This window comes from Gossypium arboreum, chromosome 10 (genome assembly GCF_025698485.1).
Source record: "Gossypium arboreum isolate Shixiya-1 chromosome 10, ASM2569848v2, whole genome shotgun sequence".
In the NCBI taxonomy this organism is placed as follows: Eukaryota; Viridiplantae; Streptophyta; class Magnoliopsida; order Malvales; family Malvaceae; genus Gossypium; species Gossypium arboreum.
Window position 1 is genome coordinate 22,599,711 of NC_069079.1, and position 18,338 is coordinate 22,618,048.

Here is an 18,338-nt window from a genome sequence, read left to right on the forward strand (position 1 = left end):
CTAACTAATGACATTATAAAAGTAGAGGAGCAAAATTATGTAAATATTTAAAGTATATAAATTAAATATTGATTTTTAGCATAGTGTAGGGGCCAAAATTAAAATTTCGCCATTGTTTTATAATGTAAAAAATGCAAACCAAAAAGAAAAGGAAGCCACTTATCAAGCTTTTAGGCCCCTTGAAATTTTCAAATTTTAACTTTTATATATAAATTATCATGTATTTTAGATTTGATATTCACATTGTATAATATTCAATCTCCTTAGCCAAATTGTATTTAATATAATACGCCTTTTAAGCCATAAAGTTATACTTTATATTTATAAAATATTTTTAATTTTTAATTATATAATTTTAATAATAATAATAAAATATTAATGTATGATGGACTTTGAAAGACTAAACTTAGAAGCTTAATATAGACTTTAAAGTCAAATTCTAAAATTAATTGATTTAATCCATATCCATATATATTAGGTTAATGCTTTTCTTTTATTTTGATTTGTATGTCTTGTTAAGAAATTATCTTCCTCTTGTATAGAGCCAGCACTACCAAAAGAAAAAGAAAAGAGTTTGAGGTCGATCTTGAGAGCATAAAGTAAAAAATATAAATTATCTTTCCTCGACTCCTTACGTAAAAGACCTCTTGGTAAATATTTTTGCATAAATTATGTTCTTTATTTATTTGATTTATTATTTTTTCTTTTTCCTAATATTTTGTTGTTTCATATATTATTACACTCTTCAGTTTTTTTTCCTAAAATGATTAAGACCAAGTTTTTTAATTTAATTTTGGAATTATAATAATATTTATGAAATTTTAGTATAATATTAATTATTCTTTATTGTATATTAGAAATAAATATTTAATTTTATATAATGTAATTTTTGAAAAATTACAATTAAATCATTCATATTTTTAAAAATATTAAATTAAATTGTTTAATAAAAAAAGTATTAGAGAAGAATCCGCACTTTTTTAATCTGTTTGAATTTAAAAATTTTGCTCCACTTGAAATAAAATCTTGAATCCGTCATTGACTATGGGGGCGTCAGAGTTGGCACTGTGATTGCTCTCCAATGCTTAAGACAGCTACAATGGAAAGGGTAAAAGAGAGAAGATGATGAATAGTGAACAACCTAAAAGGATTTCTCAGAGGCCTTTCTATGCTGAACTCCCTCTTACTTTTCACGTGACACTCCTCTTAGCCATGAAACTCAAGGTCTCTTGGGATTAGTTCATCCTTTTGCTTGCCCTTTTTGTCCCGTTAGGATCACCCTGCCATCCATCTTTAGCCGTTCCTTTTTATTCTTCCTTTTTATAATAATTTCTTTATAAAATATTTAGAAATAGAATAAGATATTATATTAGTCAATTCTAACAATAACCAATGAAATTAACTCAAATTTCTAAACCCATTAATTTTAGGACAACTAAATTGAATCGAATAATCAATTTGGTGGATTAAATGAACTTAGAAGTGATCAGTGTTCAACATATGTACTGGATATTTGTTGGTATACTCTTTTAACTGCCCGACATATGTACAAGATACGAGTGCTTTAAAGAAAATGAAAAATCCCAGTAACATCAACTAATGAGATGTTCAATTAAAAAGGATTTGATTCTACTGCTTCATAATATGCTTTCTCTGCAGCGGTCATCCGATCTTGGAACATAGTCCATTCTTTCCTACACCTTTCCCTCACCTGCCATACCAAATTCAGAACTTTTAATACTCTTGTCTAATGTTTCATAAAAAATAGAGGAAATGAAAGAAACATCAGTGATTCATTCGCGAAAGATGAGCATGATACAGAGAAATAACTAAAACGAATAAATGCATGAGAACGGGGTACAAAGAGCAAAAATGGAGGAACATTTAGTGCATACCCCTTGCCATGATGCCTTTCCGCCCACCGGTTGCCCCTGTCAAATGAAGAAAAAAACTCTTTTGACATATACTGTGCATATGAAATAGTAACTTATGTTTCCCTAACTCTTCACTTTAAGTATCACTGTCCGATATTCATGCCTGACACATATCCAGTCTGTGATCCTTAAAGGACCTTTTGAAAACATGGAAATCTTAGAAAAATTTGAAAAATACTCATGTTGACACTTACAACTGAGTCTGAGTAACATAAATGTGTAATGATTTTTTGTATACCTGGTTCCCGAGAGACGGTACACCTTGATGAACAATCCACTGAGCATCAACAACACCTATTTTCTCATGAGACGGCTGCTGCGGACAAAGTTGCAGAATCAATGAAAGGCCTTGAGTTAAAAGTAATGCCGGAATGATAAAGACAGTTACTAACCTCTACGCATTTCCGAAGAGCGAAATCCAAACCCCATCCATGAACCAAGTCATTCTGCCATTTTAAAGGAGAATTTATATCATAAACATGGAAAAAAGCAGAGGAATGATGACATCAAGAAGAAATTAACTCACAGCTTTACCTGAATCATATGCCAAACGCATCGCCATGCATCCCGAGAGAAGACGGTAGCCATGATCTCGACAAATCTAAGCATCAAGAACATGACAATGATTAGCAAAAATTTTGACAAATAAGCAATATGTTGAGGATATATGATGTTTCGTACGATGCGCAAGGAGGCAAATGTTGATCAGAACACCAGCCAGGTCTCTCCTCTGTATCCCTGCAGGATCAATAACGGATAACAAAACTTCTAACCGGTTAGATATATTAAAACCTATGTTGCTCGGACTTAAAGGTGAGAGTCGGTTACGGATATGTGATTGAAATACTGAAAGCAGTAATATATGAGGTTCTTACATGTGAACTTCAGTGTTGTCTCTCTTCCTTGTCATTGCCCATGTCAATGATGCGCTATTTGCATCTAAACCAGGCTGTGATATTTCTAAACCATGTCTTCGGACAAGTTTTATGTATCTGAGAACCAAAGAAGTTTAATGTTAGCTTACTTGAAACATTTTCTTATCCAACCAAGACAGTGAGATTAAGAACTTACTCCTCCGCATCAAAATTCTCAACCCCAAGATCCTCATCCCATATAAAAATGTAGTCATAGGGCACAGCAATGTCGGGGTGCAAAAACCGCTTTGCATACCACCTTGATTCAACATAACCAGGACTTAGCAAAATCAAATAAAACCTACTAGATTGATGTAGGTTTGTATAACAAAAACGAGCTAAGATGCTAACCATTTAGTCTGCTTTTGAACGCTCACGTGAATAGCTCGCTTCGACCACTCAAATTCATCCCATTCAGTGGTCAGGCCATCGTAATGAAACAACATAATAGTGAAGTTCTCAGAAAACTGTAAAATAAAGGTTTTAGAAAAGAGAGTTTGGACATTCAAGGATAGATTGAGGCAAGAATAGATATATGTCAAGAGAGACGACAAACCTTTTTCACAGCTGCATCGATATTGCTTTTCTGATTATAACCAACGGTAAAAGTTACGAGATACTTTGGTTTGATGGTCAAGTCCTGCAAATGCAACCCATCAACCAAAGATTAGATTAGAGAACAAATCTGAATTGAATCACGATGGAAAAAAAATGGACTATCATTGTTGCCTGGTTCAACTTCATCCAAGTACAAAAGTCAAACATTAATTCTTTATTAGGTGCAGATGGCAACCGGTTCAAACTCTCATACATGTATCAGGCAGAAAATGAAACATAAAGATGAGTCTGACTAAGAGAAAGTGAAGAAGATGCATACCTCACTTGGCTGACCCCATAATCGATGGAGATAGAAATCTGACTCCGATGTGATTATGCCAGGTGGAAGTCTTTCAGCACCCCGTGGATTTGTTGGAATCCAGATCTGCCATAGTTAAGGATTAACTATTAGTGCTCTTGCCAAACCCTGTAAGTGTTGATGTTCATTGATTGTCCTTAAAAAATGTTACACTTTACTACTGATCACTATCACATTTAACCAGGGAAACGCAAGGCCGATCATATCATCATTAAGTGTGATTTTACCCTACTGCAATCACACGATGTAAGAACGGTGAGATACCATCAGATCCTGATGCATGTAGAAATTAATATACCAGGCAAAAATTAAACGGAGATTTACAACTAAAGAAAGGCAGGTTCCACCGGATGATGAAATCAGGTTCGGGTTTTCATTTTCCCATGATCAAATATGCAAAAATTAAACTCATTTACTAATAAAACTAAATCTAAATTTGCATAACAGACATTACTCAGGTGTGAGTGGAAAAAGGTCTGTGTATGACACAAGTATGCTCTATTATTTTCAATATTTCCATATATTTGGAGGGTGCTTGGAGGAACATATCCCTATATCCATGTTCAGATGATACTTCAAGAAAAATAAAGAATCAGAGCAACAGAGTGTATGTATGTAAATGACATCCTTAACTTGGTTCTAAAGAATTGTTTTTGTCCAAAAATCTTCTCACTTTGGTAGAAATCTCAGTCGAAAATTTTCATAATTTCAGGGCCAACCTACAATTTAGATGCTGAATTGTAATGCTGCATGTATAATCGAAATAAAGAGGACCTACCTTTGTCTTCTCAGATTTGTTAGATGCTACCATGACAACCTTATCATCCTTGAGAGAGCTCAAAGCACTAAATAGTTTTCGTGTTGAAAGACCAGAATGTTTGTCCTCAATATACGTTAGATCAATGGAAAGGAATAGGCTGGATGGAAAATTTATCTATGAAAATTTAAATGTATCAGAGAAAACTCGTATTGTGTTATATAAGAAAAGGGAAAAGGAATCGAAATAATACTGTGTCAATAACAAATAAAGGTAGCGAGAATGATTAATGTACCTTAGTTAATGAAAGTGTTGGAAAGGATACTCCTATAAGGAATCCCAAAAAAACTCCAGCAAAAGTTGTTATAGTAAGCCTCGTCATCTCACTTGGTTTAATTACATTACCACTGCAGCGCAATAGAGGTGTTATTGATACCATATGACTCATAAAAATGACATTGAATGCAGAATATAGAAAAGAGAACTAAAATCAGTCTGGTTCGTAGTAAGGGATTGGTACGAAAAACGATACCTTCGTAAGGGAACTCCCATTATGCTAAAGGTCTTCTTAGACGTAAGTTGAAACAGAGGAAAAGAAGGAACGCACCAGATGCCAACATCAAGTTCAAGGCTCAAACAGAAACAATGACCCACAGGGCATGACAGCCAGATCTGTAAACAGTTTTACAAAGAGTATCAATCACGGTGTGGGGAATGTAAAACAGGCAGTACGAACTGAATATGACATTACATATCCAAAAACCGAAAATTAGTTCCTATCATACTCTTGTTAATGAATGATAAATCTTAGCTAATCACACTGTACATCAGATAATCTCCCATTATGCTAAAGATATTCTTAGTACATTTATACACATATGTAAGCTGAACCAGGAAAAGATGAAACGCACCAGATGTTGTCGTCAAGTTTGTGCTTCAAACCGAAACAATAATCCACACCAATGCTGAAAAAGGTTTTACAAAAGATTAGTATCAATTAAGGTACTACGAAAATTAAAACAGGCAGAACGAATTGAATACGACATTGCATATCCTGAAAACCAAACATTAGTTCCTATCAGATAAATCTCAGCTAAGTTGTACATCAAGTAACTGTCTGGCTTATCGAAAACCGGCTGATCTTCCTGAACCAATTTCACCTATTACTTGAACTCAACAACAGGTTTAGCTGTTAAATCCTCAGCACTAGTTTATAATTTGACCAGATGAAAGGGCTGAGAAGCAAGCTTTATTAGGCTGTAAGAAACAATTATGAACCAGTGGGAATGGATAAAGGGCAAATTTTAATAATTGATCTTCAAACTAGCTTGAATCTCGTTCTTTTTTAACATTACTCACATACTAAAATAGCAGGAAAAAAATGGCATTGAGAACACAACTACAATAAAAGACAGACATGAAAACAAGCAAAATTTATAGGTTTGTCCTAATAAAGTTAACCTAGAAATTTACTAACATAGTCCATTTAACATCAAACAATGACCTAAAAGAACAATTTCTCATCAACCATTTATGGTTAGAAACAAAATCTTGCCTTGTAAATGATCAAACAGTTCAAGCTAAGCGTTTTACATATATTTATGATTAGAAAAAAAAAAACAACGAAAACCTATAAAAAAAAATGAAAACGACCAAAAGAAAGTAAGAACCATTGAATTAAACACTAAAACAAAGCACAGAAAAGTGACATTCTTTTCAAAGAGAAATAATAACGTAATCAAATGAGGGGAAAAAAACTTACTTAGAACCAAGACGAGAATTCTCAATTTGGGTCTTCCTTGGAAGAGTGAAAATTCTGAAGCTTGGGGTTTTTGTTTAGCTTCCTTATTAGTTATTTGAGATGAATCACTTTTGAAATGTTTGATTTTTAAAATTTGGGGTGATGAAAGAGACTTCCCATTTTCAGTTGGACTCTTCACAGTTTTTGGATTGATTGAAACATCATTTGTTTACAACTGGGACCCTTTGATTGATCCCATGTTTTTTAAAGGCTAATGGAGCTCTTTGAATTTGAAATTGTGCTTTGAGTTTGCCTGTCATTTTCACATTCATGCAATCCAGATTGACCCTACAACTAATAATTTATTTATTTTTATGTTAAATATCTTACATTTATGTAATTATTCATTTGTTTTTTATATGCAAGAAGCAAAAGCTATTAAAATAATCCGAACTATTTTAGATTTGAATTTAGTAATTCTTCTAATATTTGGTTTAAATATTTTTTAAGTTAAATTTTAAAATTGATAATTATTCTCATATCGGGTTTGAATTTTTTGTCCAAGTTAATATTTAAAAATCTTAAAATTCAAATTTCAATATGAAAATAATTATCAAGTTCGAGAACTAATTTAAATTAATAAAAATAGCTTAAAATATAAAATGAAAAAAATTATCACATTCAAGTCTTGATTTAACCCAAAACTTAACTAAATGATAATTTCGTAACCAAATTATTTTTTGGTACCTTGTGAACCCGCACGAGTGTTTTGTCTTTTTCATTGTATCATTTCAAATTCTATAGTAGTTTCTTTAAGTTATTGATGGCATCCGTGACAGGTTTATACTGTCAGTGAGGAAGAATCCACATCTTTTGCAGAATTCTTCTTATCAATTTGTCCTTTGTCCAGATAACACATGAATCAATTCCTAGGCTGCACCACTATCAGTAGAGTAAATCAAATAACTACTAGCTTACAAGCCATGCCATTGTCATGATTGAAGTTCTCGTGGATAACTTTCCAAGTTATGAATTCCGGTGTTTTGATGAAGATTGTCAAAGTAGCTCTTGAGTTTTTTCTATTTCATCCAAAGAAGATGTTATAAGCATTAGCATTCATACCTCGTGGGAATGCTTCTATATCTTTATTCTCTTGTGGTCTAGACGTCTTCCAATTTGGGTTAGCCATCTTTGTGTTCTTTATTAGTTTCGATGCTGATCTTAAGACTGCTGTGGGGTTTGGCATGACTTTGTTCTTTTGACCCAAATACTTTACAGAATAATGGTGAAACTAGTAAAGTCTGCTCCAAGTCTCTTTTTATTTCAATTTTTTGTCCAATATTAAAAGTGTTTATGAGTTAAATCACTTCATATTAAGATCTCATTTCAAAAGAAAATTTAAGTTCGGGCTTAAGTATGAAATCACCTAGCTCATTCAAATGATTCATTTTATTGTTTAAAAATTAATAAAAATATTTTTATTTAAAATTAATTATAAAATTATATAAACATTAATGTAATTTTTTTTATTGTCCCAAGGTTAATATTTTAAGCACAAACTAAGTCAAAATGACTTAAGATAAATCAAATTACCTCACCAAGAATCCCTCTAATTAAACAACAAAATCTCTCTCAAATTTGGTGAACTATATTTTTCTCTCTCAAATTTGGTGAACTATCTATTTTAAACATTATCGGACATTAGATTATGTACACTATAAGCTTAAAATTTGAGTTCAAATTAAGAATTAAATTGAGGTTGCAACCTATTCGAATTAAGAATTAAAATCGTTTCTATCAATAATTCAAATTAATAAGCTCAAATTTATTGGACAATGACCTTATTTATACTTTTCAATTACAATTGCAATACTAAACTATCTCTTGATTAACTTTAAAACAACATTTTATCGACTACATACCGGTACGTGCTGATATTTTGATATGAATCCAAGTACGTGTACAGTAAAGGCGATGATGGTTCATGAAGTAGTGTAACAAGCACGGGTGATTGGAATAGGAGGATCTGAAAATGAACCATTAATTAAACGACTTGCAATCCAATGATTGGCAGCCTCAGTGTAGTGGACACCGTCCCAGCTGATATATGTTGAAGGGTCTTCACATGAAGGTCCAGAAATTTGAGTCCCATTTGGTAAGGCTAATATTCCCCCACATCCTACATCGATTCCATTCTTGTGATACCCACAGCATATCTTTCGTGCTTCAACAAACCCTGCAAAATTAATGAAGAAGTAATTTTTGTTTTAACTTTTGCTCGATATATATTTGGACATAGTAACCAAGTGATTACCATGTTGTTTAGAGCTGCTGATGAGTCCATATTTTGCGGCATAGATATCAACATATGTGATTGCAGCATGTGGGAGATCTGTCCTAAGCTTCATGACTCTACTTTTGAGCTGCCTGTTGAACTCTTGGGCGATGTCGTTTTGGGATTTGACACATCCATGGTTGTCGAGAAACCCAGGGGGAGGATTGGTGATGGTGAGCAAAGTAGAGGGCAAGCAACCAATTGGGCCTGTATTATGTATCCAAAACGTTCTTGCTCCTTGTGTATATAGGTGCTGTTTCATGTACTCATTCTTTTAATCCACCTTACTACGTAATGATAGACTTTCACAACCTTTTTATCATGTGAACATTTGATTCACGTCTCTACATACCGCAAGTTGGTCTCCATTTGCGCTTATCAAAGGGTTTTTTAGTTTTTATTTATATAATACCAAATTTAACCCTTAATGTTTACAATTTTTTGTCAATTAAGATCCTTTTTAGTTAAATTTAGACAATAAAATTTCAAAAAAAGAGTCTAATTGTTTTTGTAACAAAAATATTGACTAAAACATTAAGTTTTTAACAATGTTGGTGTGGCAACACGCGTGATTGTCAATATGTTTTTCCATGTTGTCACAATTAGGGGTGAGCAAAATTCGATTCGATTCGAAAAACTCGATAAAAAATTTAAATTTTGAATTAAATAGTTCGAGTTATTTGAATTAATCAAGTCATTCAGATCAACTTAAATAAAAAATTAAGTTTTTCGATTTAACTAGAATATAAATTACACAACTCGAGTTAGCTGAAAATCTGAATAAGAAAAGGCAAAACTACGTCGTTTTGATAAATGTTTATCTTTTCTAAAGTTAAAAGTCAAACTCATTAAGTTAAAAGCAAAACTACGTCGTTTTTATAAATACTTACTCATTAAGTTAAAAGACAACACTATTATATTGTTTATGTAACTAAATAATCTTGTACTCGGTCTACTAGTTAAATAATCGGCCCATGTAAACGTAACATTGAGTATAAATTATAGGATTTGTTATCTAGACTCAACTTGATTCGAAATTTTTTTATTCGATTCGATTAGATTAAAAAAAATTCAAATTGAGTTTGGTTGCTAAAATAGGATTAGTCAACTCGACTACCTCAAAATTTTTTAACTCAATTTGACTCAACTCGATTGAATACTCACCCATAGTAATGATATTATTTGTCTTATATATCACGTCAATAAATAATTTAAAATTTATAAAAATATTCAAAAATTATAAAAATTAAAATTATTAAAAAAAGCATGAAGCACACATAAATTGTCATTCGAGTTGTTATGTTTAAAAATTTAACTTTTATTCAATACTTTTGTTAAGAAAACAACAATTGAACTCTTTTGAAAAATTAGTGATCAAATTCAACTCCTTTAAAAAGTTGTGAGTCAAATTTAGTTAAAAAAGAAGAATAAGAGCTAAATTAATGAAATATGTAAAGATTAATGGCTAAATTTATTATTATACCTTTTTATATAAGAATGATTTTGTGAGCCCTAAATAATTGAAGAGCAATTTTACCTGCACTGCCAGAACCAATTGGTTAATGATGTCGGGAATGGATGCGAGAAGCTGCGCATCACCGACCGTGCGGAGTCCATAAGCAATGTCATTTTGCCCTATATCCACCACATACAGTGCATCTCCGAACTCCTTAGATCGAGGAAGAACCTGGATTCTACATGAATGTTTTTTCTTTTCTGCACATCATCAACAAATCAATTTCCATAGTAACAAAAAAAAAAAAAAATTGGTTTTGGATCAAAAGTTGGAATCTCAACCTTTGTAAAGATCTGAAGTTCGTGCCTTAAATTGATCGAATTGAAATATCTGAACATTAAGAGCAAATGGACTTAATCCACTCTCAGCTATAGTTTTGTTTTGAGGAACAATGGTTGATCCACCTGCCGCAAAATTAGCCCCGTGCCGGAAGTTTGATCCGATTGAATCCAAATACGAACTCAACAACGGCAATCCAAGGCGTTCAGCTGCGCATATATATAAAAAAGGACACACTTGTTATCAACTTTGATGATTCACCCTTAATCTAAAGTTGATTTTTTTTTTATCATGTTACCAATGAAATCAATTATAAGTCGCCCATCGCAGACTCTTCCAGCTGGCTTTCGAAAGAAAGTTTCACCGTTGGGCCATTGGCGAGGGAAAATGGCGGCTGATATAGCTCCGGTGTCGGAATTTGAATCACCGAAGTTGTAAATTGCTTTGAACTTGCAAGGTGGTAAATCCGCGGCCATGGCAGCCACCCTATTCGAAAGCAATGAAATCAATATCCCAGCAAAGATAAGTCTTGCAAATTCCATTGCAAATTCTGAAAAATCCACTTATCTTATGCATATTTAAATACCCGCAGAAAATTTGGATTAAAGAAAGACTATTTTCAGGTCAGCAAAAGAAGCACATGCTTATGGGAATCAATGAACTCAAAATGCTTTGACTTTCTTAGTTTCTTTGATCCATATATATTTGATAGTATAGTTTTATCCCTCGAATTGCAAAAAACTAATTTATATGTTGAATGTGTGTTGGCTGTAAAGGAGCTTTTAACTTAATTTTCAAAAAAATTAAATAAACTTTTAGCTTATTACTTTTATATTCATAAATTGGGGATTTGGAAGTAAACATTAAAGCTTAATTAACAATATGTATGAGTTTATTAGCATATTAGATATATACATTTTTAGATTGAGTCTTAACTTGATTGGTATAAGTATTTTGTCAATCTTTGGAAGATATGGGTTCGAGTACGCTGAAGCACATGATCCTTTTATTTATGGGTTATGGGTAATTTTAGGCTATATAATTAGAACTATAATAAAATTCTTCAAAAATATATATATACACATTTTAATGTTAATGAAGTTTAATGTATTTATTATTTTCAAATGGGTAAAAAACTAGTTATAATAATATAAAATAGAAGACAACAAATACATTAAGGCTTGTAACCTTTGAAATTAGTATGATAAGTAATTTATTACTTGCCTCATGAGAGAGTCACTTGTAAACCCAACATAAGTTATTCATAATTTTTTTTTTGAATTTCTTTGAATCCTCGTAGATATTACTTCCAATTTTGTGGAAATGTGTTTCTCAATCTTTTCCTCTCTTTCAAGCTTACAAAACCCAAATGCTTCGTGTGAATTACTATATCTTATGAACTTATTTAATTAAGATTTGATCTTATTATAAATGAGGTATTAAAGTGTTATTAGAAAATATTTTTCAAAAAACAAAATTTATGCAAATATATATATATATATATATTTCTTTGTACTTATTTTGGTTAAGAAGAAACAAGAGTTTTCTTTTGATTTGGTGTATTACCATCCGCAAATTTTATTCAATACTAATTTTCTAAATATGAAATAAAACATAAAAAAAATATATAAATGAATTTAGTTCTCCAACAACAAAATTTACATAGATTTCAATGAATTTTAAATCTTAAGTCAAGTTAAAAAGTAGTAGTTAAATTAGAGGTCTTTGTTTGCTAATGGTAGAGATGAGTAATAAAGAGAATTGCCAGAATTGTTAGAATGTTTTTCATTCAATGAAATGTTTCCACCAAGCAAATAAGAAAATATAAACATGCGTAAACAAAAAAAGCAATAAAAAAATAATAATTACATGAGGAAAAGAGAATATTTTATTGATATTAACACATGTGTAAGAACGCGTTGGTGGTCAAATTCGAGCAAGAACATCACTAAAGGAAGGGGTATTGAGATATCAAAGCTAGGAAATAGCGATACCCTCAAAAGGCCTAAGACATAGACCACCTACAATGGTATCGCGATATCCACTTGCCAAGGAGTCCCCCATTTCAAGATTGACAACGATATTGTAATATCCTACATTGGGTATCGCGATATCGATATCGATATTGTGAGGGGGCAAAAATGATATCAAGGGTAGTTTTTGTCTAACCGAAGCATCAATCAAAAAGGCATGTTCAAGGGCATTTTCGAAAATAATTTGGGGTAAAAATGATATCAAGGGTAGTTTTTGTCTAACCGAAGCATCAATCAAAAAGGCATGTTCAAGGGCATTTTCGGAAATAATTTTGGGTCAAAATTGCTACTAAAAGAAGCCAAATTCGGGTGAGGAAAGAGAAGGATACATTAGGCATAGCTTAGATAGTTTTCTTCTTCATTTTTTTCTAGGATTTTTTCATTTTTCATCATCCTTTATTGTTGTAGATTTCATTTTTCTGCAATTTTCTTCTTTTTCTTGTCACTTTTCAAGTTAGTTAAATTAGTTATCACTATAACTAGGGTTTATTTGTACTTGTAGTACCTCTTCTTTAGTTGTAATGACATTTCAATCTTTGGCTTAATGTTTTTCAATTTCCTTCAAGTTCAATTGTTACAAAATTTAACTTTAATGTCTCTTGTTCATCATTTTGTTGTTGAATGCTCATCTTTACTTTTCCTTTAGGTTTTCTAAGTTAAAAATCCCAAATTTTATTTTATTGTTAAGTTTATGTTAATGGTTGTCATGTTTTCTTCCTTCATGTTTGTTAGTGTAGTTTTTAGCATGAGTAACTAAATCTTAAGGGGGTTGGTTGATGGAGATGTGGGTAAGCTAATTTTTGAGTAAGGGACTAAATTGCAATATATTAGACTAAATTGAATAAACCTAAAAACTTAGTATTGATGCCCCTAAGGGAAAATCTAGGCAAGTGAGACCGAGAGGTAATTTTGTTGAGCATCTATTCGTTAGTCCCGGGTTAGCCAATGAGATCGAGAGATAGATCAGATTAACTTGTCTCATTTGGTAAAATTGAGACCAAGAGGTAAAATGGAACCATTTTAGAAGCTTAACTAATTTAGGTCCCTAATTCAAGAGTTGATGAACCACATCAAAATCAATCAACCATCATGTGTTATTTATTTGTTAATTTTGTAACTTTGTGCGCTTTACAATTTAGTCCTTTTGTAGTTAATTCATAAATTAGTGTAATTACCCTCGACTTTATGGTTTGTCGTAATATAGTTTTTAGCGATTAGTTGGTTAGACTCTTTATTTTGCATGTTTGTAGCTAGATTTGGTTCAATCGTTGGCTCCTTTAGGTTCGATCCTCAGAGTACTTCGTACCCTATTGTATAATTATATTTCTTTATTATTTGTTTGATTTATTGTTGATCTTTCCACTCCTTCCGTCTAAGTAGGGGAGGAGTGATCAACCACCTAGGTGTTACTCATGACGACATCCTTGACACTTTGCACATCATTAACAAAGGTTTCCTCAACCTCTGTATACACTTTATTAATAGCCACTTGATTATCAAACTTTAAGAATTTCATGTTGAATTTGATTTGTAAGTCCTTCACCAGTAGTTCATCCTGTAGCTTTCTAATATTGCCCATTATGTTTTCAATTTCCGTTTCTAGTTTAGGGAGTTGAGCTTCAAGCCAACCTTTCAAATATATGTATAATTATAGGAGCTATATGTTCTACATGGTTATTAGTTTGATGTGCCTTGTAATATTGGTCTCTCCAGTCGTTAGCTCTTTGCTTCTGTTAGGATTTCGACCCGATTAAGCAACGAACAAGAAAATAGCAGAATAAATTGAGAAATTGAAAATACAAATTTAACGTGGAAAAACCCCTCCAAAGAGGATAAAAAACCACGGGCAAAGATAATTTTACTATAATGGCAAAAGAACGAAGAGTACAAAAGATGGAGATAAAAACTAAACCCCGAAAACCCGAAAACAAAGAACCCACAAAACGTAAACACAAAATTCTCTAAATGTGTTATGAGTTCTAATCTCTAATGGGTGTTTTTTCTAAGGTTGTAAAAGAGCCTATTTATAGGCTAAATTCATAAGTCAAATAATAGTAAAATAATCTAAACTAATCAGTGTTTGATTGAAACAAGTAAATGAGTATAACCGAAAGACTATTTTTTTAAATTTGATGAAAATAGAGTCATATTTAACAAATCTCCACCTTGACTCATATTTCCACAACGCCATCTTTGCCAAAGCCCGCCACGAGCCTATCTTGAACTATGCAGGAATTAATCGAGTCAATTTGTGCTTAGAAACTGGAAGACTTCTAGCCTTCGACTTGTACATCGCCAAATCAAAACTAACCCGGTCCGATTTTCACGAACACAAGGTTCTAACTTTTCAAAACTCTGCATCTAAAAGAGAACCTCTCTTCAACGAAACAGTCATACCTTTTTCCCTCCTATGACCAAGTTGCCTCCGCTCCAAACAAATTGACTTTAACTCCGTAACGGACGAGGGACATCCGATTTCACTGGTCACTGTATAACCTTCCAGAATATAAAGACTGCCAGTTCTTTTACCTTTTAACAAAATGAGAGCTCCACGAGATACTTTAATACCGCTCGACTCGATGTTGATTTTGCATCCTTTCAAGTCTAAAATACTTAAGGAGATGAGATTCTTTTGTAAATCAGGTACTTATCTGACATCTGAGAGTGTCCTAATCGTCCCATCGTGCATCTTAATTTTAACAGTACCAATACCAATTACCTTACTAGATGAATCGTTTCCCATGCGCACAACTCCACCTTCAATCGAACTGTATGTGGAGAACCATTCTTTATTGGGACACATGTGGAAAGAACATCCTGAATCTAGGATCCACTCGGACGTGACCTTGGTGTTATCACTTGTTGACACTAACAAGAAATCATCCCCATTTTCATCGGCCAAATTAGCACCAGCTACATCTTCCTCGTTACTCTCAAGACTTTTTTATTTCGCAGTTTATAACAATCTGCTTTGACGTGACCTAACTTTTTACAATAGCGACACCTTTTATCTCGTTTCTTTGATACTACCAAAACGGAAGCTTGCCTATCTGTCTTGCTATCCAAATGAAGCTCATTGTCGAGTTTGTCTCTACTCAACAAATGACCCTTCACATCTTCGAACGAGAGTTTGTCTCTGCCATAAATCAGGGTCTCCCTGAAAAACTTGTATGAAGGGGGTAAAGAGCACAATAATAGCATAGCCTGATTTTCATCGTCAATATGAACCTCAACATTCTTTAAATCATTTAAAAGAGTAATGAATTGACTGATGTGATCTCTAAGAAGCTCACCTTCGTTCATGCAAAACGTAAATAGACGTTGTTTCAACACTAAACGGTTAGCCAGAGACTTAGTCGCGTTAAGAGTTTCTAACCTTTTCCACAAGGCAGATGAGGTCTTCTCCATCAATACCTCCTGCAATACCGTATTCGTGAGGCACAACTGGATTGCAGATAAATCCTTTTCATCAAGCTCTTCCCATTCTGTTTTATTTAGATTCTCAGGCTTTTTCCCGATAACAACCTTTTTCAAGCCTGATTGAACTAGAATTGCCATCATCCGAACTTGCCACAGATTGAAATTTGTCTCACCATCGAACTTCTCAATTTCAAACCTTGTTGTTGCCATCTCTAAACGGGCTGATCTATGAAAATTGAACTAGCTCTTGATACCACTTGTTAAGATTTCGACCCGATTAAGCAACGAACAAGAAAATAGCAGAATAAATTGAGAAATTGAAAATACAAATTTAACGTGAAAAAACCCCTCCAAAGAGGATAAAAAACCACGGGCAAAGATAATTTTACTATAATGGCAAAAGAATGAAGAGTACAAAAGATGGAGATAAAAACTAAACCCCGAAAACTCGAAAACAAAGAACCCACAAAACGTAAACACAAAATTCTCTAAATGTGTTATGAGTTCTAATCTCTAATGGGTGTTTTTTCTAAGGTTGTAAAAGAGCCTATTTATAGGCTAAATTCATAAGTCAAATAATAGTAAAATAATCTAAACTAATCAGTGTTTGATTGAAATAAGTAAACAGAGTATAACTGAAAGACTATTTTTTTTTAAATTTGACTGAAAATAGGAGTCATATTTAACAGCTTCCAAATGCTAGCTTTTTGTATTTTCTCTCTCTCTAACTATTTTAAGAATTTCCAGTTAGCTCGTCTTATTTGGTCATTCTTTTTAAACAAATGATTAAACTTCAAAGATAGACTTGAAGATGCATTTGACCAAAGAATGACCTAAAGTCTCTCTCATTTTTTTTTCTTTTGAGGGGGAAAGGAATGACATTGTGATAAGAATGCATGTGGAACACGATCATAAGTTTGTCCAAGTGGCAGATTTGGCCTAAGGCTCTATACGAATGGAGGAACTTAGAGTTTGACTAAACCTAAAACACAAACAATCCAAGTTAGATCTAATTAAAGCAAGAAACAAATAAAACAAAATAATAAAGAAATTAAGAGCAAGGAAAATCAAATTAAATTAGGATTCTTGCAACAGTGTCCAATTTAGTTTTTGAGAGACATGTTCTTGATGAAATTCAACTAAATAAGTTGCTAATCAAAAAACACAATCGGTTAGAAGCAATTTGAAAGATTAAGTGCTAAAATCGAATGAAATCAAAGAACAAATAGAAGAACAAGGTTCGACCAGCCAAGTTTAATGATGAACCAATCAATTGATGAAGTTTTGATTCATTCTTGAATGAGAAGAAGTTTTCAAATTGAGATATAAACAAAAAAAAAAAAAACAAATTAGTTATTGGATAAAATTGAAAAAGAAAAAGAAACCTAAAGGCAAAGAAAGAGAAGGGCGACAAAAAAAGAGTCCAAGACTGATGAAACTATGATTTCTTGAGTAAAAAGAAACAGTTCTTGAACTTCAAGGAAGCCCCCAATCAGATCTAAAAACAAGAGAACAAAACGGTTTGTCAAAATGATGAATTAAGCAAAACAAAAATTATTTTGTAACAAATGAATTCAAACAACAAGAAAAGAAAAGAACTCCTATTTTTGAATGATTCTTGATGAACTAAGATGGGCGAACGTCTTTTCTTGATAGTTTATGACTTGAAATTAAATAAATCAAATATTATAAACAATTAAACAAGAATAGAACAACAACTAAAAGAAAAGAAAAGAAAGAAGAAAGATCGAAACGAAGGAAAGTAGCGTATAGAAGTCCTAAGTAACTGTGGAAACAAGATAAACCCAGAACCCCCTTCAAATGGCTTTAATCTATAAACCCAGAACCCGCTTCAAATGGCTTTAATCTCCCTTCCAAGAAAGAATTCTCTACAAGAAAAAGCTTGAAGATGATTTCCACAATTTAAAAATTGTTAAAACTTCTTCTAAAAGAAAACTCAAAAGAAATTCTTGAAGAGAATAACTCAAGAATTTTATTAACTTAAAAGAGAATAAATAAATAATTGAGAGGCCTTTATATATAGGCTAGTTAATTACATTAAATAAAACTCTTAAGTATACTAAAACTCTAATTAATTTAAATAAGTAGTTTTAGTAGAACTAATTTTTTTGTTGGCTAAGAAATATAAAACTCCTAAACAACTTAAAATACTTACAAATATCCTAAAATATGGAATAAATAAATAATAAAAATATAAAACCTAATAGATAAAATATTAGCCTCATATATAATCAAAATTAAGTCTAAAATCAAACCCAATATGATTTAAACTCGAATTAAAGTCTAAAACTCGTAATTTCTCGTAATCATCTCATCCATAAATTCTAGTCGCATAGTCTTCACTAGAACGGTCATAACTTGAGCTCCCAAACTTCAAATTGAGTGATTTAAAGTGTGTTTTGAAGCTAAAAGATAGATATTCAAATGCTATGAATACATCTTAACCCAAAAAAGCTCGAATCCCATCCAAAA

General features: G+C 32.2%; 2 protein-coding genes across 3 annotated transcripts; both read right to left on the reverse strand.

Moving 5' to 3' along the window:
* Positions 1-1,440: 1,440 nt before the first annotated feature.
* LOC108488374 (uncharacterized) lies at positions 1,441-6,535 on the reverse strand. Of its 2 annotated transcripts, none has more exons than XM_017792655.2 (16): positions 6,284-6,535; positions 5,433-5,486; positions 5,054-5,193; positions 4,817-4,928; positions 4,543-4,698; positions 3,726-3,830; positions 3,405-3,488; positions 3,200-3,315; positions 3,006-3,107; positions 2,810-2,926; positions 2,616-2,672; positions 2,469-2,535; positions 2,327-2,380; positions 2,173-2,250; positions 1,896-1,931; positions 1,441-1,711 (listed from the first exon to the last, which is right to left on the reverse strand). In XM_017792655.2, the coding sequence occupies exons 3-16, from the start codon at positions 5,071-5,073 to the stop codon at positions 1,613-1,615; spliced, it is 1,203 nt and encodes a 400-aa protein (XP_017648144.1). In that variant the 5' UTR covers positions 5,074-5,193; positions 5,433-5,486; positions 6,284-6,535; the 3' UTR covers positions 1,441-1,612. The 2 variants fall into 2 exon arrangements, with proteins under 2 accessions (XP_017648144.1, XP_017648145.1); XM_017792656.2 differs by having other exon boundaries at positions 2,173-2,247; positions 6,284-6,534.
* A 1,518-nt stretch (positions 6,536-8,053) lies between these two features.
* LOC108487784 (GDSL esterase/lipase At5g14450-like) lies at positions 8,054-11,060 on the reverse strand. Its single transcript, XM_017792143.2, has 5 exons — positions 10,691-11,060; positions 10,395-10,601; positions 10,135-10,313; positions 8,577-8,850; positions 8,054-8,498 (listed from the first exon to the last, which is right to left on the reverse strand). Exons 1-5 carry the CDS (start codon positions 10,932-10,934, stop codon positions 8,245-8,247), a joined length of 1,158 nt encoding a protein of 385 aa, XP_017647632.1. The 5' UTR covers positions 10,935-11,060; the 3' UTR covers positions 8,054-8,244.
* Positions 11,061-18,338: the final 7,278 nt, after the last annotated feature.